Raw genomic sequence first — 18753 nt, forward strand, 5'->3', positions numbered from 1 at the left:
GAGCACAGGCAAAGACAGGAGACAACAGCTAAGCTCTTGAAAGGCTCCACAATAGTAAGGAGGACAGAGTGGCATTGTTTTATTAGAGTGAGACAACGCATCTCAAAGACACCCCATGGTTTTATTATGGTTTTCATTAAGTATTGTATTTTAAAATAATAACCTTAGTATTTCTAGTGTACTTACTTATATAAAGTGCAATTTGTAAGTAATTAAACTTACTAGGCAATTACTATAATCATTGGTTGTGTAATGGCCTAATCTCCAATAGGGTATGAGCCAAACAAATAGGAGTGGCATCCAATCCATTAAGACTTCTTCAGTAGGAATAAATTATGAAATAACTAAAATATTTAAATGAAATGCTTCATTATTGTCTTCCTGATACTTTGGTGCCAATGTGATAGCAGAATAATCACAAAACGAATAGAATTAAAAAGTCAAGCTATTGATATTCTGTGTTTTTCCTCTATGTTTTTCTTTACTTTTTCTTTGTATTGCAAAACATGTAGTTCATCCCTTTGTGGCATTGATTTAGATTGTAGATGCAAACAAAAAAAAACTGACATTAATCAAATTGTCTTGTAGCTCACTTTCACACAGGTCTCTCTGAGAAATGCCATTCAGAATGAGTGCAGTGAGGCTAATAGATTATGGGGCATTTAAAAGAGAAGACAGCTACACTAAATTGGCACCTATGTTTTGGGAGGAAGGTTATTATTCTCTCTTTACCTTCTTTTAAAGTTTTTTTTGAAACCTGTTTTGATTGCTCACTTCAGTTGTTTAATATATCACTCACCAGAGAAGACATCCAGGTAGGGTACTGGAGCAGCAGACGTCTGCTTTCCATAGTGTGCTCTCCTAGAGCCCAGCGTCCAGTAAGTCCCACCTGTGTAACTCTTCTCTGTGGTCTCCTGATCTGGAAATTTGGCCCCATCATCATGTCTTACACTAAGCTCATCAACCTCAGACGACCAGTCTGCAGACACACTGTGCGGCCCAGCTATGGAGCAGGACCTCTGCTTGCGTCTCCTAAACCCTTGGACCTTGTTGGATTCCAGTGATCCACTGATGGGATCTGTTTTCCGAGGCGCGTGAGGGCTGGTAATGGGGGAGCCAACTGGAGAGGTGAGCTGCCTGGTGGTGGTCTTAATATAGGAAGGGTGGACAGGTGGGTAGAATTTGACAGTGGAGGGGGAGTTGGATGATCTTCGTCTAGGCTGAAAAACAGGGGGACTGTCTATTATCAGGTGGCTAATAGACAGACTATTTTTTCTCCTTTCTAGAGACAGAAAGTCCCGCCCACCACTTTCTTCATCCTCCCTCTCAACAGACAGGTCCATGCTGCTTGCACTTTTTTGAGTACCAGTTGGCCCTGTCCCTACCATTATGGAATCTAAATGGTCACATGATGTGTTTTTGCCAAGTACAGCCTGACTACCTTGACCCTGATGTGGAGTCAAAAACAGGCTCTCCAGTTCATCCTGGGGCTCCTCAGCACTTTCATATGAGGTGGTGGTGGCTGTAGTGTCTTGAAAGCTATAAGTGCTGTTAGTTTTTGGAAAAAGGCTGCCACTGCTTCTCTCTGTGTCTGGAGCAGAAGATGAAGGACCACTCTCACTCAGAGACCCTGGACCAGATGAAATTCTTGATATAGATATGTCACTCCTTTCATTCTCCAGTCTCTTACACTTATCATTCAGTTCTTGAGGTACACTTTCACTAACAAGAGGTGGGGAGAAACAGTCTTCATCCAGATTAAATAGTTGGTGAGATATTCCAGTCTCAGGAACTTTGCTCCCCTCCAAAGTTGACATATTGTTACCAGACACTTCAGATAAGTGTCTGGTAACAATTTCACTGGCAACACCTTGGTCTCTCATGGCCTGCTGGATATCAGAGAGCAGGTCTTCACTTTCAGTCGCTGAGTGAAAACTGTAGAGTTCAGCATCTGACCCTGAACTTGTCTTCCGGCCAGTCTCATCGCCCATAGATTCGTGGCTGTCTGCAGTTAAATGGGTTAGATCCCCCTCAACATCTGACAGCATGCCCATCTCATCAGCTGACAGGCTTTTCTCTGCACCAGACTCGACCCCTGCTTTGCCAACATGTGCTGATCTCCCATCTTCCAACATATCATCCTTAGACAACCCTTTCACCTTGGATAAACTCTTCCTGATCTTCATTCCAGAAAACACAGAACCCTTTGACTCAGACTTTGATTTCTTCTTACCACCATGTTCTCCTGCTCCTTTATTTGTTTTATTGTAGGACTTTTTGGATTTTTTGTCCACTTCTCGCTCCTCTGCCTCACCATCACAAGAAACATCCCCTGTTGGTCCACCGCTGGCTCCTCCTTTCTTCTGCTTTGCTTCCTGGTTCCCCATGTTCCTGAGTAGACGAACACCTTTGGCTAATAGGCCATGATGCTGGGGTCGAGATTGGGCATGCTCGGTTTCCTCATGAGCTTCTGCTGCCGCCGGTCCTCTGTTGGTCAGAGCCCTTTCAGAGCCAGCTAATCCCTGCTGTCTGCCCACCACAGTTAACGGCAGCTGTGAGGATGATGCTGGCTCCCCCAGCACTGCTGAGGCTGATGATGAAAGGAGGAGGAGACTGGCAGTGACAGCCACGGGCTCACTACCACTCACTGCTCCCTCTCCCCCCCTTTCCAGCTCAGCCTCTCTCACATTCTGAGCCTTTCTCTCTTTTTGCTCCTCCTTTCTATCCCCATCTGCTTCTGCATTCTCAGCTGCCTTGCATAACGGGCTGCTGGTTGAGCGAGCAAGTCGGTGATGCTGGGGGGTTTGCTGCCCCGGTCCATTTTCAACTGGAGGAGAATGAAAGAGCTTAGGACTGTGTGGCTGATGCTCTAAAATACACTGCTGTTGATTAAGAAGAGAGTGTTGCTGTTTACGGAGGATATTGGTAACACTGCTCTTCCGCCGGCCTTTGAACGTGGTAGTGAAGAAACTCTCTTTTAGAAAGGGGACTTGGGTCTCCACCGTCTTTATGGTTTGCATCCTGCTCGCTTTGGTTTCATCCAAGAGAACGCCTGTCTACAAAGGGAGAAGAACAAATTCACACTGATTTACTGTATATTTACGCTTAGCTTAAAAATAGCAAAAGGGAGGCAATATGCTCTGAGATGAGTCATAATGCCTGATTGGCAACAGCTTAATTTTTCAGCATGAAAATTATGCCAAACACACCACCAATGCAGTAAAGGCCTGCCTAGATTAAAAAACAAACAAACAACAACAACAAAACAAGTAAACATAAAAAAACCCAAAACAAAACAGTGGACTATTACTAGTCATGGACTGACCTCCCTAGATCCTGAACCTCAACATGATTGAAGCATCACTGGGTCATTTTGACTGAACAAATCAAAGGGCAGTGAACATCCAAGTTGAACAGATACAACTTAAGTCTATTGTTTTCATGAGATGCTGACAATTTTGTATATAATCACCTCAATTATTTTCTCTAATTTCCATTTCAAGGTACAGCTATGATAATCTAAGGAGCTTGGGGGGAAAAAAGCAACTAGAATTCGTTAAGTTTCTTGAAGATGTTTCACCTCTCGTCTGAGGAGCTTCTTCAGTTCTAAGACCAATCAGTGGAGTCCCAGATTTGTCATCTTCAAGAAATGTAAAGAAGCCTAGTCTTTTTTTCTTTCCAGGCTTGAACCACAACTCATTTCTTTTGATTTTGCTTTCAATGAATCAGACTCTCTTAGAATTTTTCAAAGTGTTCTTGAGCAACAGTTCTTTCTGGGGGTCTTTCATAGGGTATTGGTTGCTTTTTCACTCGTTTTCAGTCCAGTAATTTTACCTGACCGTTTTAAGATGAATGTGTTTTTACTCTGTTAAGCCACTTTACAACAACTTATCAATCATTCAAACACACCTAACTTGGATCAATTAAAAGAAGGCTTGCCTAAGACAGCTCAGACTTCATTGAAGAATAAAAATCAGACCAAATATTCATTTTCAAGCTTGTTAGGCAGTCTCTGGTTTTTGACTTATCAATTTTTAATTGCTGCATGAATTTATCATCTTCCTAGCAAAACATAGAGAAATGTGGGCTCTCAAGACTTTTGCACAGTATTGTAGATCAGACAGGTCACTCGAGATCTCCAATTTTCCCCACACACAGATATACTGTATAACAAACAGCTAAATACTCATGTCATACTGCGCATCCCAGTGGAAGTAGTTAATCAAAGAGTCAGTTTAATGTGGCTGCCGAGTTACGGGAAATTATCTACATGTTGGAGAATATCTGGTGAAAAGATTATGATTTTAGCTTTCTCAAATCCAAATATTTACTGTTTAACTGAATGCATCACTTTTTGGCAGTGTATGGCTAAAAAAAAAATCCCACATCTACCGATCAAGAAAATAAATTAAAATCAGACACTTATTATGGATTAAGTCAAAGTGTAGGTATATGGTGGTTTGTCCACAACTTACAAGCTTATGATTGATTGGTGATAAATATTGCCTGTGCAGTTACAGGCAAGTTATTGTGTCCACATTTTTATGTCCAAATGGATTCTTCTTGTTTGTTCATTAGCTTGTATCAACACATGCCTGAAGACTGATTAACCTCTATGTGTAGTAAATTTAACATTTATCCTTCTAGCACCAATTATAAAGATCCCTTTTCTAACCATAAAAGATAAAAATTAGAACAAGGTTTCAACTTACAACATTCCGTTTAGGCAAAATGAAACAGTGTAAAATGAAAAAAACAAGATAAATGCTATGACTTTTATAAAGATTTTCAAATATGAAAGATGTCATACTTGCCTGACTGGTGGATTCTCCTTGGTGGTTTAGTACTGACTGAAGAAAACAACACAAATGGGTGTTTGTCTTCTTCTATGAGCCGCTCCTTAGCCATGGGTCACATGAAGTCTGTATTTTCCTCATCACATGTCTAGTCACTGTGGCCATCTCTCATTAGCTCTGTGGAGACTCTCCTTACTAACTTCATCAGGACTCATGATGGGAACACACACAGCTATGTAACAGTTAAATAACACTATTATATTAAAATAAATCTGAAGTTAGACACTCAATGCTAATCTCAACTTCATTTCAGACAGCAATACAAGACTCCATTTTAATGGCAAATTAGAATAAAAACACACACATTCAGTTGAGTCGATCAGTAGCTGTTAGTCTTGGCTGATGCACTGTGGTGCCACTTTTAAGTCTATGCCCTCATTTAGCAAATGAGCTTCAGCTGTTTTCTCCCTACATAAGCTGTTACCAGACAGGTCAGTGACCTCAATCCTAACTGAGACAACATGTTTCCTATGATAACAAATAATTAATATTATAATTGAGTTTTAAAAAGCTGGAAGATTAGAGCTAAATACAGAATAATATAAATACATTTTCAAGGGTTGGTAGAGGAATAAAACTCTCAAAATCACTGCGTATAATTCTGCCTCAAAAGATAAAAGAACACGCATATTCCACTTTTGCATCAGATCCACAGAAAGCCAAAAATGTGCCAGATAGTTCGTACAAAAGTTAACTCAGTGCCATGTCTGTAGGGATGTACAGATGTCAAAATGTTACTTCTAAAAAAGAAAAGAAATTATTGATTTGATGCAGTTTTACTTACAAGTTGGAGCAAAAAAAAAGTTATATAACAGTATTTCTTCGTTCTATGCTACAAACTTTTTGCAGTGTTCAAGAGTAATACCAGGAATTTTCACAGACTCTCTAAACCCTGTCTGCTTCTTTGAGCTTTCACTTTTGGTCATACTTGTTGGGATTAGTAACCAAACTTTTCTGAGCAGTGCCACTTTAGCTTGACTACATATCCAGGGAGGTACTCACATTCCATCTTGCTTGTCGTTTAAGTCCCTTCCTGCACTAAACAGGCAGCCGAGGGTTATGCCATCCACTTCCTCATTGAGAGTAGCTGTTTTATTCAGTTTTCTGGACATTTTTAAGTATTGAGGAATGCTACAAAACATTTTATTTAAGGTCATCTGAAGTTTAAAATAGCAAGGAATAAACCTAATCAACCTAAACAAATGACAGTGGCCATATAAAAACAAAATGTTCAAATACTTAGACATGATAGCATACAGGTTGTAGCAACGTTTGTTGGGAAAAATACAACAAAATGACTGTTCATTGGTAAGGCTGTGCTTTACAACTTGTGGAAATTTTGTTGGTTAAAAGGGAAAAAATAAACTGGATATTTTAAACTACCAGGTTGGCATGACATGACAGCATTGCACAGTTCCTGCAGATTTCTTGTCTATGATATGAACTGTACTGTTCCACCAAATCCCAAAGGTGCTCACATCTTGGAATCACATCTTGTGACTGTGCAGGGCATTTGAGTACAGTGAAGTTATTGTCATCTTCAAGAAGCCAGTCTGAAATTGAGTGGCCATAAAAAGATGGACATAGTCAGCAGCTGAACTGCTGATAACAGGCAGGGCTAATCCAAAATCCGACCAGGTCATCCAAATGTTGCAACTGCAATCGAGGTTCATCAGACCAGGTGACAGTCTTACAATATTCTATTTTGGCTAATTTTGGTGAGGTCTTACAAATTGTAGCGTCAGTTTCCTGTTCTTAGTTGAGAGGAGTTGTCTTTTGAGTTTGATGTGCATTCAGATATTCTTTTCTGGATACCTTGGTTCTAATGAGAGGTGAATTGAGTTTCTGTTGCATTCCTGTCAGCTATAAGTATTCTGGGCATTCTTCTCTTACCTCTGACAAAAATACGTTATTGTCACTTAGAGAACTGCTGGTCACTGGATGTCATCATTTTTTTTGGACCATTCACCTCCAACTCCAACAGATGCTTGTGTGTGAAAATCCCTGGATCAAACCTGCATCTGGATCAAATACTCAAACCCACCAATCTGGCACCAACAACCATGAAGTCCCTTTAGTTACCTTTCTTCCCCATTCTGTTGCTCAGTTTGAGCTTTAGCGGGTCATCTTTAACATCTTTAAATGCACAGAGTTGGCTGACTTGATCTTTGCATTACCAAGCAGATGTCCCTAATGTAGTGACTAGTGATTATAGTATTATAGCACCAATTATATTGTAACTGTATTTTTTTTTTTTTTTTTTTAGCTCTGATTACAGAATATTATGGATAAATTCATGCAACCCACATTATATATTGCTTTAAACTGATCTGGTTGGATGTTAAGAAACTGCATTATTGAAAATGTGTTAAATATGAACGTGAGGCAGAGCAACACTCAACAAATGATTCATTTTAAGTGAAACTATTCTATGTAACAAAGGTGAAACACCCTAAATTACACAGTGGCAAAAAGACAAAAAATCAAAACAAATAAAGTAATTATAGACAAAAGGTTTTTTTTATTTTTTATTGGCTTAAAATATGAGTATGATTGGCATACTTAAAATGTAACAAACTGTTGTGTTCACAATGTTGGCAGTTTACATTCCCAATACAGTACAAAAAATCCCTCATTTATCGATGAAGAATGTATTCTGACCCTGTACCGTGGCTCCACACTGTAGTGGTTTACACTAATAAGCAAAAGATCCCCAGTTTGTTTCTGGAAGAAGATACAAATTCCTCAGGGGCTGCATCAGAAAGGGCATTCAGCATAAAAATCTACCAGATCAAATACAAAGAGCCACCCCTTGTGGTGACCCCTTGTGAATAAGGGAGCAGCCAAAAGTAGCTTTCTGTATTATAGCATTGTGCTGAAAACGAATGAAATATTCACCGATGGCAGGTACAGGATTTTTTTTAAACATTTCTTTGCATACAGCAAATAAGCCAAAGTCATGTCATCATTTCCAATATAATACGATCTAGCCATTAATTTGTATGCTAGTTGCTGTAGCACATTTCTTTTTACCATATTAAAATTATTTTATGATGATTATTTGTACTCAGAACAACTTTATACTGCTCCGCATTGAACCTTCCCTCTAAAGTACAAGTGAATCTAAACACCTCAGTGTAGCTTTTCTTGAATTTGTCACCTGTTTTCATTTAAAATTTAGATAAATTTTTTTAGATTGAATTAATATATATATATATATATATATATATATATATATATATATATATATATATATATTTCAGATTTTGATACTGCAGTGTGGAAGTTAAACTGTTAACAGCTTGAGCAACAGATCTTTTTGTACACCACTAGAGGTCGCCATTGTTCCACTATATCAAAGATTGCCATCCTTTTACAAAAGAGTTGTTAGATGTGAAATTTTGTGGAAATTCAAAGGATAACGTAAGATCAAAACACACTTTTTTAAACAAATGGACATATTTGTGTGTGAGTGTGTTTGTGTGTGTGCAATCTTTGTGTATCATATTCAGAAATATCCAAATGTACACAAACGGAATATAATTACTGTATAATCATTACTTGACAGAAAATTGCAAGTACATAAAATACAACCATTGTACTTATTATCTCCACCATACAAACCACAACAATCACATTGAACACAACAGCAGTTCACTGACTGTGGTGCCACACAAAATATTCACAACTCAGTTCGTCAAAAGGATCATTTTCAGACTGGCTCAAAATCTCTAGAAAACCAAAAACCAAAATCACAAAAATAACAGTTTTCTGTCGACTGTATGGACAAAATTTAAGAACTTTTTATATTTCATTAAAGACACTGACAAAGGAGCACATGTAGAAACGCAATGTGCCGAACCTTTAATAAAACTGCATACCAGTCAAAAAGATGGCTGGGCAAATTAATAAAATGTAGAAGCCTGTGAACATTTTTTTTAATATATATATATAGTTTTATTTAAAATGCAAATCCACTCTGAATGTTACAGAGCAAACTACCCACAGAGAGAAATGATCAGAAAAGTGTAATCCCCAACTCTGTGACAACATCCTCTCTATTTGCATCAATTGCACTTCAGTATTTCTCCTGCAATTTGTTTTTTAAGCCCTTTTCGAGTATTGTCCACTCACTTCACTTTCTTGCTGCTGTACTTGCATGAAATGATAAAAAGTTCTTCAAGGACAGTCACAACCTTCATGTCTGAACCTCACCTTACGCAAACCTTCACACACATATACGGCTTTGCTTAATGGATGCACCAACACAAGCACATACTGCAAAACCACCACATCGGGTTGCTGTGTTTGACATAGCAGAATAAAACATTAAAGATCTCTAGATAAAGAAACTCCACAGAAACAATTAAATGTATGTTTCTTTCTTTTCTTTCTGTGTTACATTTTTGATTTCTGTTACAAGCAATCTTAACTTTCCGTCCTTTACGTAGACTCCCTGGGAATTCTCCTGTGAAAGACCACTGAAGAATGCCTTTGCTGAAACTGCTGCTTCCTCCTTTTTTTCTGGTCCCAGCGGCACAACAGTATCATCTTAAATGTTGTACGAAAAGTCTTGTTGCACAGGGCGTAACACATGGGGTTGACTGTGCTGTTGACGTAGCATAGCCAGTAACCTACTGCCCACAGAGTTTCTGGGATGCAAGTTTTACAGAAAGCATTGATGAGCACCATGATGTTGTAAGGTGTCCATGTGATGATGAATGCAAAGAGGATGGCACTGAGAGTTTGAGCTGCCTTCTTCTCTTTTACCAAGGACATCCGCTTCCTTTTGGTGATCTGAGTGCGGGCTCGGGCAGCGAAACGCTTTGCCAGAGCTGCCTCCTTGAAGGACATTGGACCTGAGGGGGACTTAGTGGTTGTGCTGGTAGTAGTACTGTCAGAGGCAGTGGTAGTGGTTACTGGGGTACCATCCAGAGACCTATGGTTAGAAGTAGCCTGGATGGAAGACAATGATTGAATTTTGCGTGAGCAGAAGCGTTGGTGGTAGCTATTTTCTGAACTGTTTTGCCCTTCCGGAGTAACAGTGGCTATTGTGTTTGGAGCTACTGATGAAAGACTGTCTCGATTATACTCTGCTGCTCTAAGGGGATCCTCCTCTGAGGCTCCATCCAGATCCTCACATGAGGTTAGCTGGGAGTTAACAGCAGCTTTTATGCCAGGAAGGCTAAGAACAATGGAGAAAATAGCATGACTTTGTGGAATCATATCTCTACCTCCACAGTCCTCATCTTCTGAAGACCCAGACTGGTCCAAAGAGACTGCAGCATCATTGTTGTTCCAGCTGTCACTGCTACTCTGATCTGGATCACCATCTCCCTGTCGCATACTACCAGGTCTCCAAGAGCGAACACCGGGCCAGCAGTGGAAGCGGCCTACCAGTTCCCGACATGTGCTCTTTCTCCTAGAGAGCCTGGTCAACTCATAGCTGCTGCAGCTTCTAGAACTTCCTGTCTGATGGACAAAACGGGCTCTTTCGCCCCCACCGTTTACACCTCTTGCTCCTATTCCACCCGAGCCCTGCAACCCAGCTAGCTCTTTTGAACGATTCTGGGTCTCCTTGTAAATGCGCCAGTAGAGAACACTCATTATTGTCACAGGTAGGTAGAATGCCGCCATGGCTGTGCAGAAGGTTATAATAGGCTGTGAAAGGAACTGAATGTAGCATTCCCCTGAGGGCACTGTCCTTTTACCCTCAAGAAACTGCCATAGCAGGATGGCCGGAGCCCACAGGACAAGAGAAACAAACCAGGCTAAGCCTATCATGATCCCAGCTCGCCTTGTGGTCCGTTTGGCCCGGTAGGTCAAAGGCCTAGTAATTGAAAAGTAGCGGTCAAAGCTGATGACCAGTAGGTTCATAACAGATGCATTGCTTGCCACGTAGTCTATAGCCAGCCACAGGTCGCATGCCCAGTTGCCCATGGCCCAGTAGCCCATCACAAGATAAGCTGTGTAGAGGTTCATGGAGATGACCCCTATGATGAGGTCAGCCACAGCTAAGCTCAACAGGAAATAGTTGTTGACTGTCTTTAGTTGGCGATTAACCTTGAAGGATACTACTACCAGGATGTTCCCAATGACCGTGACCAGTGACAGCATGCCAGTCAATAAGACAATGAGGACAACCTGCCACACAGCGTGGCCACCCAAGGGATCAGGGGCTGCCGTTGCAGTCCCATTTTGGGGTTCTAATGTGGAGTTTAAGAGCTTGCTGATAGAAGAGGAATTATCATCCATAGCATGATAAACCACGGGCGTTCCTCCAGTTCCTCCTTGATAGGGTGCATTGGACTGTGAGTAGGCTGCAGCCAATGGTGGTAGAGTGCTGGCAGTCAGGAAAAGACCAGGATCTGTGCTGTTGGAGCTCATTGTTATGTTCTGGCATATTCTAAAGAGAAAGATAGTAAAGGGAGGTAGGAAGGGACATAGAGAGGAGGGGAAAGGGGCACAAAAGGGAAAATAGACAAGTGTAAAAGAAAAGAGTGGCAGAAAGAACAAAATTTGAGAAGGTAGCTGATATTCCTATTCATATCCACTAGGTGAGGCTACAAACCCATTCTACAAAACTGGGTGTTTGGATAGCCAAAGATGTTTGGATGTTTCCTTTAAAACAGTCACCCTTAATTTTATTTGCGCACAATCTTTGTGTACACTTTAAATGCTACAAGCAATACATATCAAATTATACCTTGATGCTGAATTAACATAGGTAGATGGTCAACAATGATAGTAAGAGTGCAATCAGAGCTGTTTCTTATGAGACCCAATAAAATTGCAGATATATTTAACTTAGACACGGGTAATGCATTTTCACGTTGTTGCCTAGTCTATAAGGACTGTGTTAAAACTAAACACTACATCACATTAGACCCTTGTACCTGATGGTTTTCTGCTTACAGACCATAAATGGAGTTAGCACAGTGGTTACATTCAAAATTTAACACTCATATATGTCGCTAGTCTACAAAGGGAAACCGTTTTGTGATAATGGCAATTTTATATTTAAGTCTGGTAAAAGTTATAACAAGTAGGGGTTTGAATAAAGCAGGAGGAATGAACTTTAGGAGATATTCTGGCACCTTTTCCCTGTCTGAGCAGCGATTTTTTTTCCTGCTCGCTAATTAGACATCAGCATTGATCTGGTCTTCCAAAAGCCCTCTAAGAAAGAAAAGATAGATCCTAGATAGATAAAGCTATCAACAGACAAAACCTAATGGTGAAACATGGAGAAAAGAGCACCAGAGGAGCTAATGCCGCCGTAGTCACAAAGAATATGTGAATATGCACTGTTTTTAGTTCAATTCAAGATGACTTTGCAATAAAAGGGCAAACATTAAATGAAAGATCCTGCTGTTTTTGTCAAAGCAGTTACTGATAATTGGATAACGAGATGAAGACCTCCAATTTCTAAACCAGCATGTTCTATTCTCTTCGAGTTTCGCTGAGCAATAACGCACAACTGCTGAGGTGAATGGATTTAGATGCATGCTTTTTAAATTACTGGCAAATCAGTTTGGACTTACAGCTAGGGATTCAGATAGTTTACACATGTGTCTGATGATACAAACATCAAATAGCACATATGAAAACTGTAGCTTTTTGTTGCCTGACAAGTGTAGTAATCAATACTCAGTACACAGCTGTGATTATACAGAGTGCCGCACATTACCCCCGCTTGCTTTTTATTGTGAAAGCCATGGGAGTAGTGTTTTCTTCTGCTGACATTTACAACAATGTTTCAACAAGGAAAAACATATTACCCCTTACCACCAAATCCACATGCCTATAGACACTATGTACACAAATATATAAGCACGAATATAGCAGTTGTATAATGTTTAAAGTGACAATCGTGCACACAGTATTCATCCCACAGGGAAAGGTATTTGAAGCCGAGTGCTGTACCTGTGCCTACACAGAATCTCAGACCTCCCACAGAGCTGTTAAAGAACCCCAGTAGCCAACAGCGTCTCATAGCCATTTGTGACACCGAGAGCCGCACACCGCTACTACTATTATGAAAAAGCTCCCTGCTGTCTTTGCTGTGGACACGCATCACTTCATCCATGCTCATCCATGGATAGAATGCCGTCATGTTTCACTCATATACGCTTTACGTGACAGTGCAGGGCATATCATTTTCACCGAAAGGCATCGTGTGCACCATATTTGCATAGAAATTTGCAGTATGCACAGATTCACACATTAAATTTAGCAATGTAATAAATTACAGCAGGCTATATGAAAAGCAAAAGCAGCCAAATACAAAAACAACAATGCCTTTGAGGGGGGAAAAAAACTTTCCTAGAGTTGGCAAACTTTTAACATTTTACAAATTAAATTGTACTGGGCATGTATGCAATGTGTTACTAATGCAAAATAAATAACATTTAACTTTACTTACCAGTGCAAAATGTGTTTGTTTGGCGATCACAGCAATATATTGACTAAATTTCTGTTTCTATTTCTATGTCATTATATATACACATTGTTCACTTTCTTTTTAAAAAATATCAATATCTGAACACAATACTCAAACAAAATCAGCATTATTACTCAAATAAATAAATAGTATACTGTTTGGTGTAATGCAGACATAGGAAGAGAGAAAAGGCTGGATCCTATGGGAACAGGCCAAATGTCAGAATTGCTGTACCTGTCCATGTCTCTTTTTGAGAGTTACACAATAAATCAGTGTTGGCACTGATGGGTCTGCAAGCCCCTCGTCACACTGACACAACAGTGTACATAATCCTTCAATCACACTAATAGGAGAAATTTATGGCTATCTAATTGGATATGCAGTCAATTATACAGCATAGATGTGTACAGTGTGTGTATATATATATATATATATATATATATATATATATATATATATATATATATATATACATATATCAGAGAGAGAGAGTATTGTGTGTTTATTAATACTCAGCTTTCCTGTGCAACAATAAACCAATGTTCAGATGATAATTCTGTCTGATATCAGGCAATTGTCTTACAGAACAAACATAATTATGAACGGAACAATTATGTTTTGTTGTTGCCTCCGATTGCATTAGTTATTTACCACAAATTTACATCTACATTCTGCTGGGAGCAAAATAAGTGAGAGTGGTTTTTATGTTTGTTTTCCTCTCAAAAAAATATAATCACCCCTCTTCAAATGAAAAATGTATGAGCCAGACGACAGTATCCTTTTCCAACATAGGTGGGCTAAAACTCTGCCAACAGCTGCCATTACAGAGAAGCCATTATACTGTATTTGTCTTGTTTTCTCCAAGTCAACATTAAGCTCTATGTCTTAAGTTTGACTCCAGGGCACGTAGGTGTGATAGCTTCAGGTACAAAGGAAGATCGATACTCGTTTACTGAGGTGCAACACAACTTGTTCCCTGACATTTTCAGGCATTTGTCCCAGCAGGGTTTGACAGCGCAATCCAAGTTGGGTCCAAGAATCCATCTAAATGATTGGATGACTAATATACGGCCATTTCAGCTTACTATTTTTAGCATAGTAGTGATATGGCCAAAAACTATTTCCACCAAGGATGAGTCACACTGACAAGCACTTTTAATGAAGGTTAAAGCTGCTGTAATTTGAATTTTGGTCACTCTGGCCCCAGAAGTGCCTAGATTTTTAACTTTAATAACTTGAACACACACCACAAAAATGCAAATAAAATACTGACAAACAAAGCAGAACCAGACACAACCTCTTCTTCAAAATAAAAGAGACACTGGCAAAGAAAACCAAGATTACTCAAGCTGTCACACATTTCAATTTTAACAGAGCCACTACAGTCAAAATGCATACATATTCAGCCAGCCCGACAGCAGTAACCAATAGTTTTGTGATAACAATCACTGGCTGGGCAGCACTGCATTGTCATATAGTTTGCAGATTTCTGCCTTGTGAAGAAGAAGGCAGACATCAAGAGCGACTCAGAACTTCAAACACAGATACAGTATTCATCAATTATCTTAACCGCTTGTCCAAATTCATGGCTGTAGGGGGCTCTCACTGGAGATGAGAAAGGGTCTGGACTGGCTGCCAGTCTATCACAGGACAAGCACAGAGAGACAGACAACCACACACACACACACACACACATTTGAACCTATAGACAATTTGGATCACAAGATAACCTAAGACACATGTGTTTGGACTAAGTGCGTGAGTGTTGGGAGTCAGGGTACCTGCAGGGACCTGACACACGGACAAGGAGAACATGAAAAGTCCACACAGAAAGGCAGCAGCAAGCCAGCAGGTTCAAACCCAAAACCTTGTTGCTGTGAGACATCACTGCTACCACTGCAGAGACACATTAACCATGTACTAAAAGCCACAACTTCAATTAAATCTCATGAGGCTGTTTCATTTTGAGAACAATTCCTAAATCATTAAAAAAAAATTGTGCTGTCCCACAAAGTGGGATTGTGAGATATTACATAACGAGAACATGATGGTAAGTAGTGTCCAAAAACTAACTGCTCTGTGAATTTTAACTATCGTATATGGTGCAGTAAACTTGTGAATAAAGACTAGAATATTGTCACACAAATATAGTATTTTACACTTGATATTGCTTCACCTAACAATAACAATTCACAGCTCCATTTCCTAAAATTAGAATTAAAGAAAGGAGCATCTCAAACATATGCCAAAATTCTAAATGTTTTGGCATTGACAAAAAAAAAGTTAGCTCTACAATGCAGTCTGTAGTTACTATGGTCTATAGTTTGCTCTACTGTGCATGTGTAGACCAAATCTCAGCTTGATGAGTCACACTGAGATGCTCACAGTCACTACCACATATGGGAAACATGTAATGGTCTTACATACCTATAGAGATCAATGGTTTCCTTGGAGATATTGTGAACAACATTTACAGTATGGGTCATACAACCCACAAAAGACTCTGACTTTTGGTAACCCAAGTAGTAATCAGATAACTTGGGAATACGCTCACCTCTGCAAGGATATTGTGCCATGCAGCACAATTAAATACGAGTGCTCCATATATCTCTAAAAGTGAACCTGAAGCATTTTTTTCCACACATGAAGTTACTTTCGCTGTATACAAAGCACAAGTCTGTTATTCTTCACCACCTCAGATATGGTGAAACATCAGAGGGACTCTGACATAAACACCCAATTTTCCAACGACATTATAGGGGAAGCATTTACTTTCTTAGTTTTTAAGAAAGACAGTCATCTATTAATTATAATTTCAAACAAAGCTCAATAGCACCGTTGTTCATGAAAAGTATTAAGCCAAGGCTTGATGTAAAAAACTTAATTTAATACATTCAGACATAACAGACACTAATAAATCACACAGAATGTTTTTGTGATAGTAAATGGCATGTTTCCTGTTAAATTGAGTAACTGTACTAAGCTAAATAGAAAATAACAATATAATTGTATTATTTTATTTATATATAATTGTGTTTTGGCATGGAACAACAGTGGAAACTGGCCTTGTTCCTCCTGAAAAGGGATGTTGTGGTGGCACAGGATGAGCTAAAGCCATCACAAGCTGGAGAGCAGGGGGTTGCTGCCAGAAGATGGTGGCTAGGGTTGAGAAACAGCGCAAGGCCATCTGTCAGGTACTCACTGCTGACAAAAAGAAGCATTTAGTGCTTCCTTGGCAACAAACAGACTTGCTGGGAGTCCATGAGCAATACTCTCAAGTCAACTCTGAAGTTCACAGATTTTTAGTCTGGCATATCTTTAATCTGTTAAATAGCTTCGAACTGTTGCTGAAACTGTACCTGTGGACAGGTACAGTTTCAGCAACAAATTACACGTCCTCCTCCACAGGTTCTGCCCTACCTGATTTTAATCGGGCATGGTTTTTCCTTCACCATGACACACCACCTTCACCTTGTGATACCTTGGAGCTGTAGTCTGGAGACTTCTCACAATACTCACACCCAAAAAAAATATATTTACTTTAAGTGCTTTAAATCTGTACATCTCAGTAAATCTGTTGACAAGGATTTAGATTTAGTGACAAAAGAAAATGCAGTTACCTCTTATTGACCTCAGCATCAGTGAATATTTCCTACTGCTTGTGTGCTTTGTTTGTTAAGATATATGAAACTGCTGACTGACAAAGCCTCCCAGCTTCTAGGCTGCTAATATCTTTTGAGTATCTCAGACATGTTGATCCCTCCAGCTGTTTTTTAAAGCAAATATGTGTTTCTGGATTTAATAATATTATGCACATTATTTACTATGAGAGTGTCAGACACTCTGCCAGTGCTGTGTGCCTTTTCTCAGGAGCTGTGAGTCAGATAAGGACACGCTCGATTTCACAAATGTTTCTGTAATTTATTGGAGGCACGTGACAAGAAACACTGTTTATACTGTAAATCTTTTACGACAAGAAATATCCCTCTCATAAGCGGCAAGCTATTCATTCCTTATCACATGTGAGAGATTCCTCGCACCCGAGTAGCAAACATTATGAATGTGCAGGGGAGATAAGATAAATTAAAAAGGATGAAAATGAATGTAGAGTTTATTGAAGGATTACCAGACCCTTTCAATAGTATCAGTTATTTAGGTTACATGTGCTACATTTTACTTTGGGAGACATATCTGGACATCATATCGTGGGCATTCATGGGCTGAGTGAAGCTTCTAAAAATCCCAGTTTGTGAAAACACTTCATTAGTTTAATAAATGCAGGTTAAACCTCTACCATGTAAGGAGAAATACACAAAGAACCTTTCTCTAAGCTCAGGCTCATTAAGATAGATCGAAAAAAGGTGAAATACTGCCAAGTGGTCTGACAATGTAAAATTTTGTATAGACCCTTTTTCAATTTATAGATGTTGTGTATGTTTACGTTTTGGAGCAAATACCTATTTTGCAGGAAAAGCATCACATTTTTCAGTAAGATAATGCCAAACCATGTAAACCAGGTATCTAAGATAAAGTAAGCAACATGTTGCCCTAAAACTACAACTGTGCTATCAAAAGAAGAGTTAACAGGTCTCTGCTTCAAGTTTTTTTTAAATGTTTTCCATCAAATTATTTCACCTTTGGATGTATTGTCTTTATATTTTTATGTGTTTAAAAACATCATATAATATTTGTAAAATGTCTTTGTGCAGCCATTTGCACAAAGACATTTGTAGAAACTTTAATGGCAAACCACTTAATGGTGATATATGTTTTAGTCTGGACCAAAGTGTCAGCGCAGCAGACAAGCATTTCCACGCTTTGTTATCCTAAAACTCCTGATCGTAGCTAAAAAGCACCAGAGTACATCAGGTTCTAGCTGAGCAAAGCACTCTTGAGTCTACTTATATTGCACATTTTCCAGCATGTAGCCCAGCCCATAGAAGGAAGAGAGTTTTTAATTGAATAATTGTTTGTACATTAGCAGAAGTCTAAGCGTTTTAGTCATTAAGTGCAAATCTTGCTCTTCAAGTGAAAAATGTAAATACTAATGTTATCAGTGTAAACTCCTGACTGCATAACAGAAAACCAGGAGTGTCTGTACAACTGAAGAAATCCTGTCAGTTTCCTAACACCAGGAAGCAGCTCAGCATAATTGTTCTGCCCTAACCTTGTTTAGTCTCCTTTATGACTGTGGGCAGCCAGGAGATCTGCTTTTATTGAGGTGTTTTTTTTGTTGTTGTTGGGTTTTTTTGCCGAAATCCAGATTACTGCACAACAGTGTCTGAGTTCTGCTTACACTGGCACCACAAGCCATAAACAGATTGCAGTTTGACAGGAGCTTATCCTGATAAAATAATAACGTGAGGAAGTGAAATAATTGTGTGAGTGGTTTTGCATAGTGCCATTATAACAGGATATTCAATTCAATCTTATTTATATAGTGTCAAATCACAACAA

General features: G+C 39.2%; 2 protein-coding genes across 3 annotated transcripts in view; both read right to left on the bottom strand.

The window, feature by feature from the left end:
* fmn2a (formin 2a) overlaps positions 1-5216 on the bottom strand; it is a 40181-nt gene extending 34965 nt beyond the window's left edge. The window contains exons 1-2 of one of the 2 annotated variants that reach the window (XM_082557444.1): positions 4815-5216; positions 800-3056 (exon numbers count right to left, since the gene is read on the bottom strand). In XM_082557444.1, coding sequence (XP_082413570.1) covers positions 800-3020 — 2221 coding nt within the window. In that variant the 5' untranslated portion in view covers positions 3021-3056; positions 4815-5216. Of the gene's footprint in view, positions 1-799; positions 3057-4810 lie in introns of both variants that reach the window. The other variant, XM_082557445.1, reaches the window with a different exon arrangement.
* Positions 5217-7389: 2173 nt separating this feature from the next.
* Positions 7390-18753, bottom strand: part of chrm3a (cholinergic receptor, muscarinic 3a) — an 81425-nt gene continuing 70061 nt past the window's right edge. Inside the window, exon 3 of the mRNA XM_082556791.1 lies at positions 7390-11262. Within this exon, the coding sequence (XP_082412917.1) occupies positions 9300-11243 (1944 nt within the window). The 5' untranslated portion in view covers positions 11244-11262 and the 3' untranslated portion in view covers positions 7390-9299. The remainder of the gene's footprint in view (positions 11263-18753) is intronic.

This window comes from Aulonocara stuartgranti, assembly GCF_965226115.1.
Source record: "Aulonocara stuartgranti genome assembly, chromosome: 13".
Lineage (NCBI taxonomy): Eukaryota > Metazoa > Chordata > Actinopteri > Cichliformes > Cichlidae > Aulonocara > Aulonocara stuartgranti.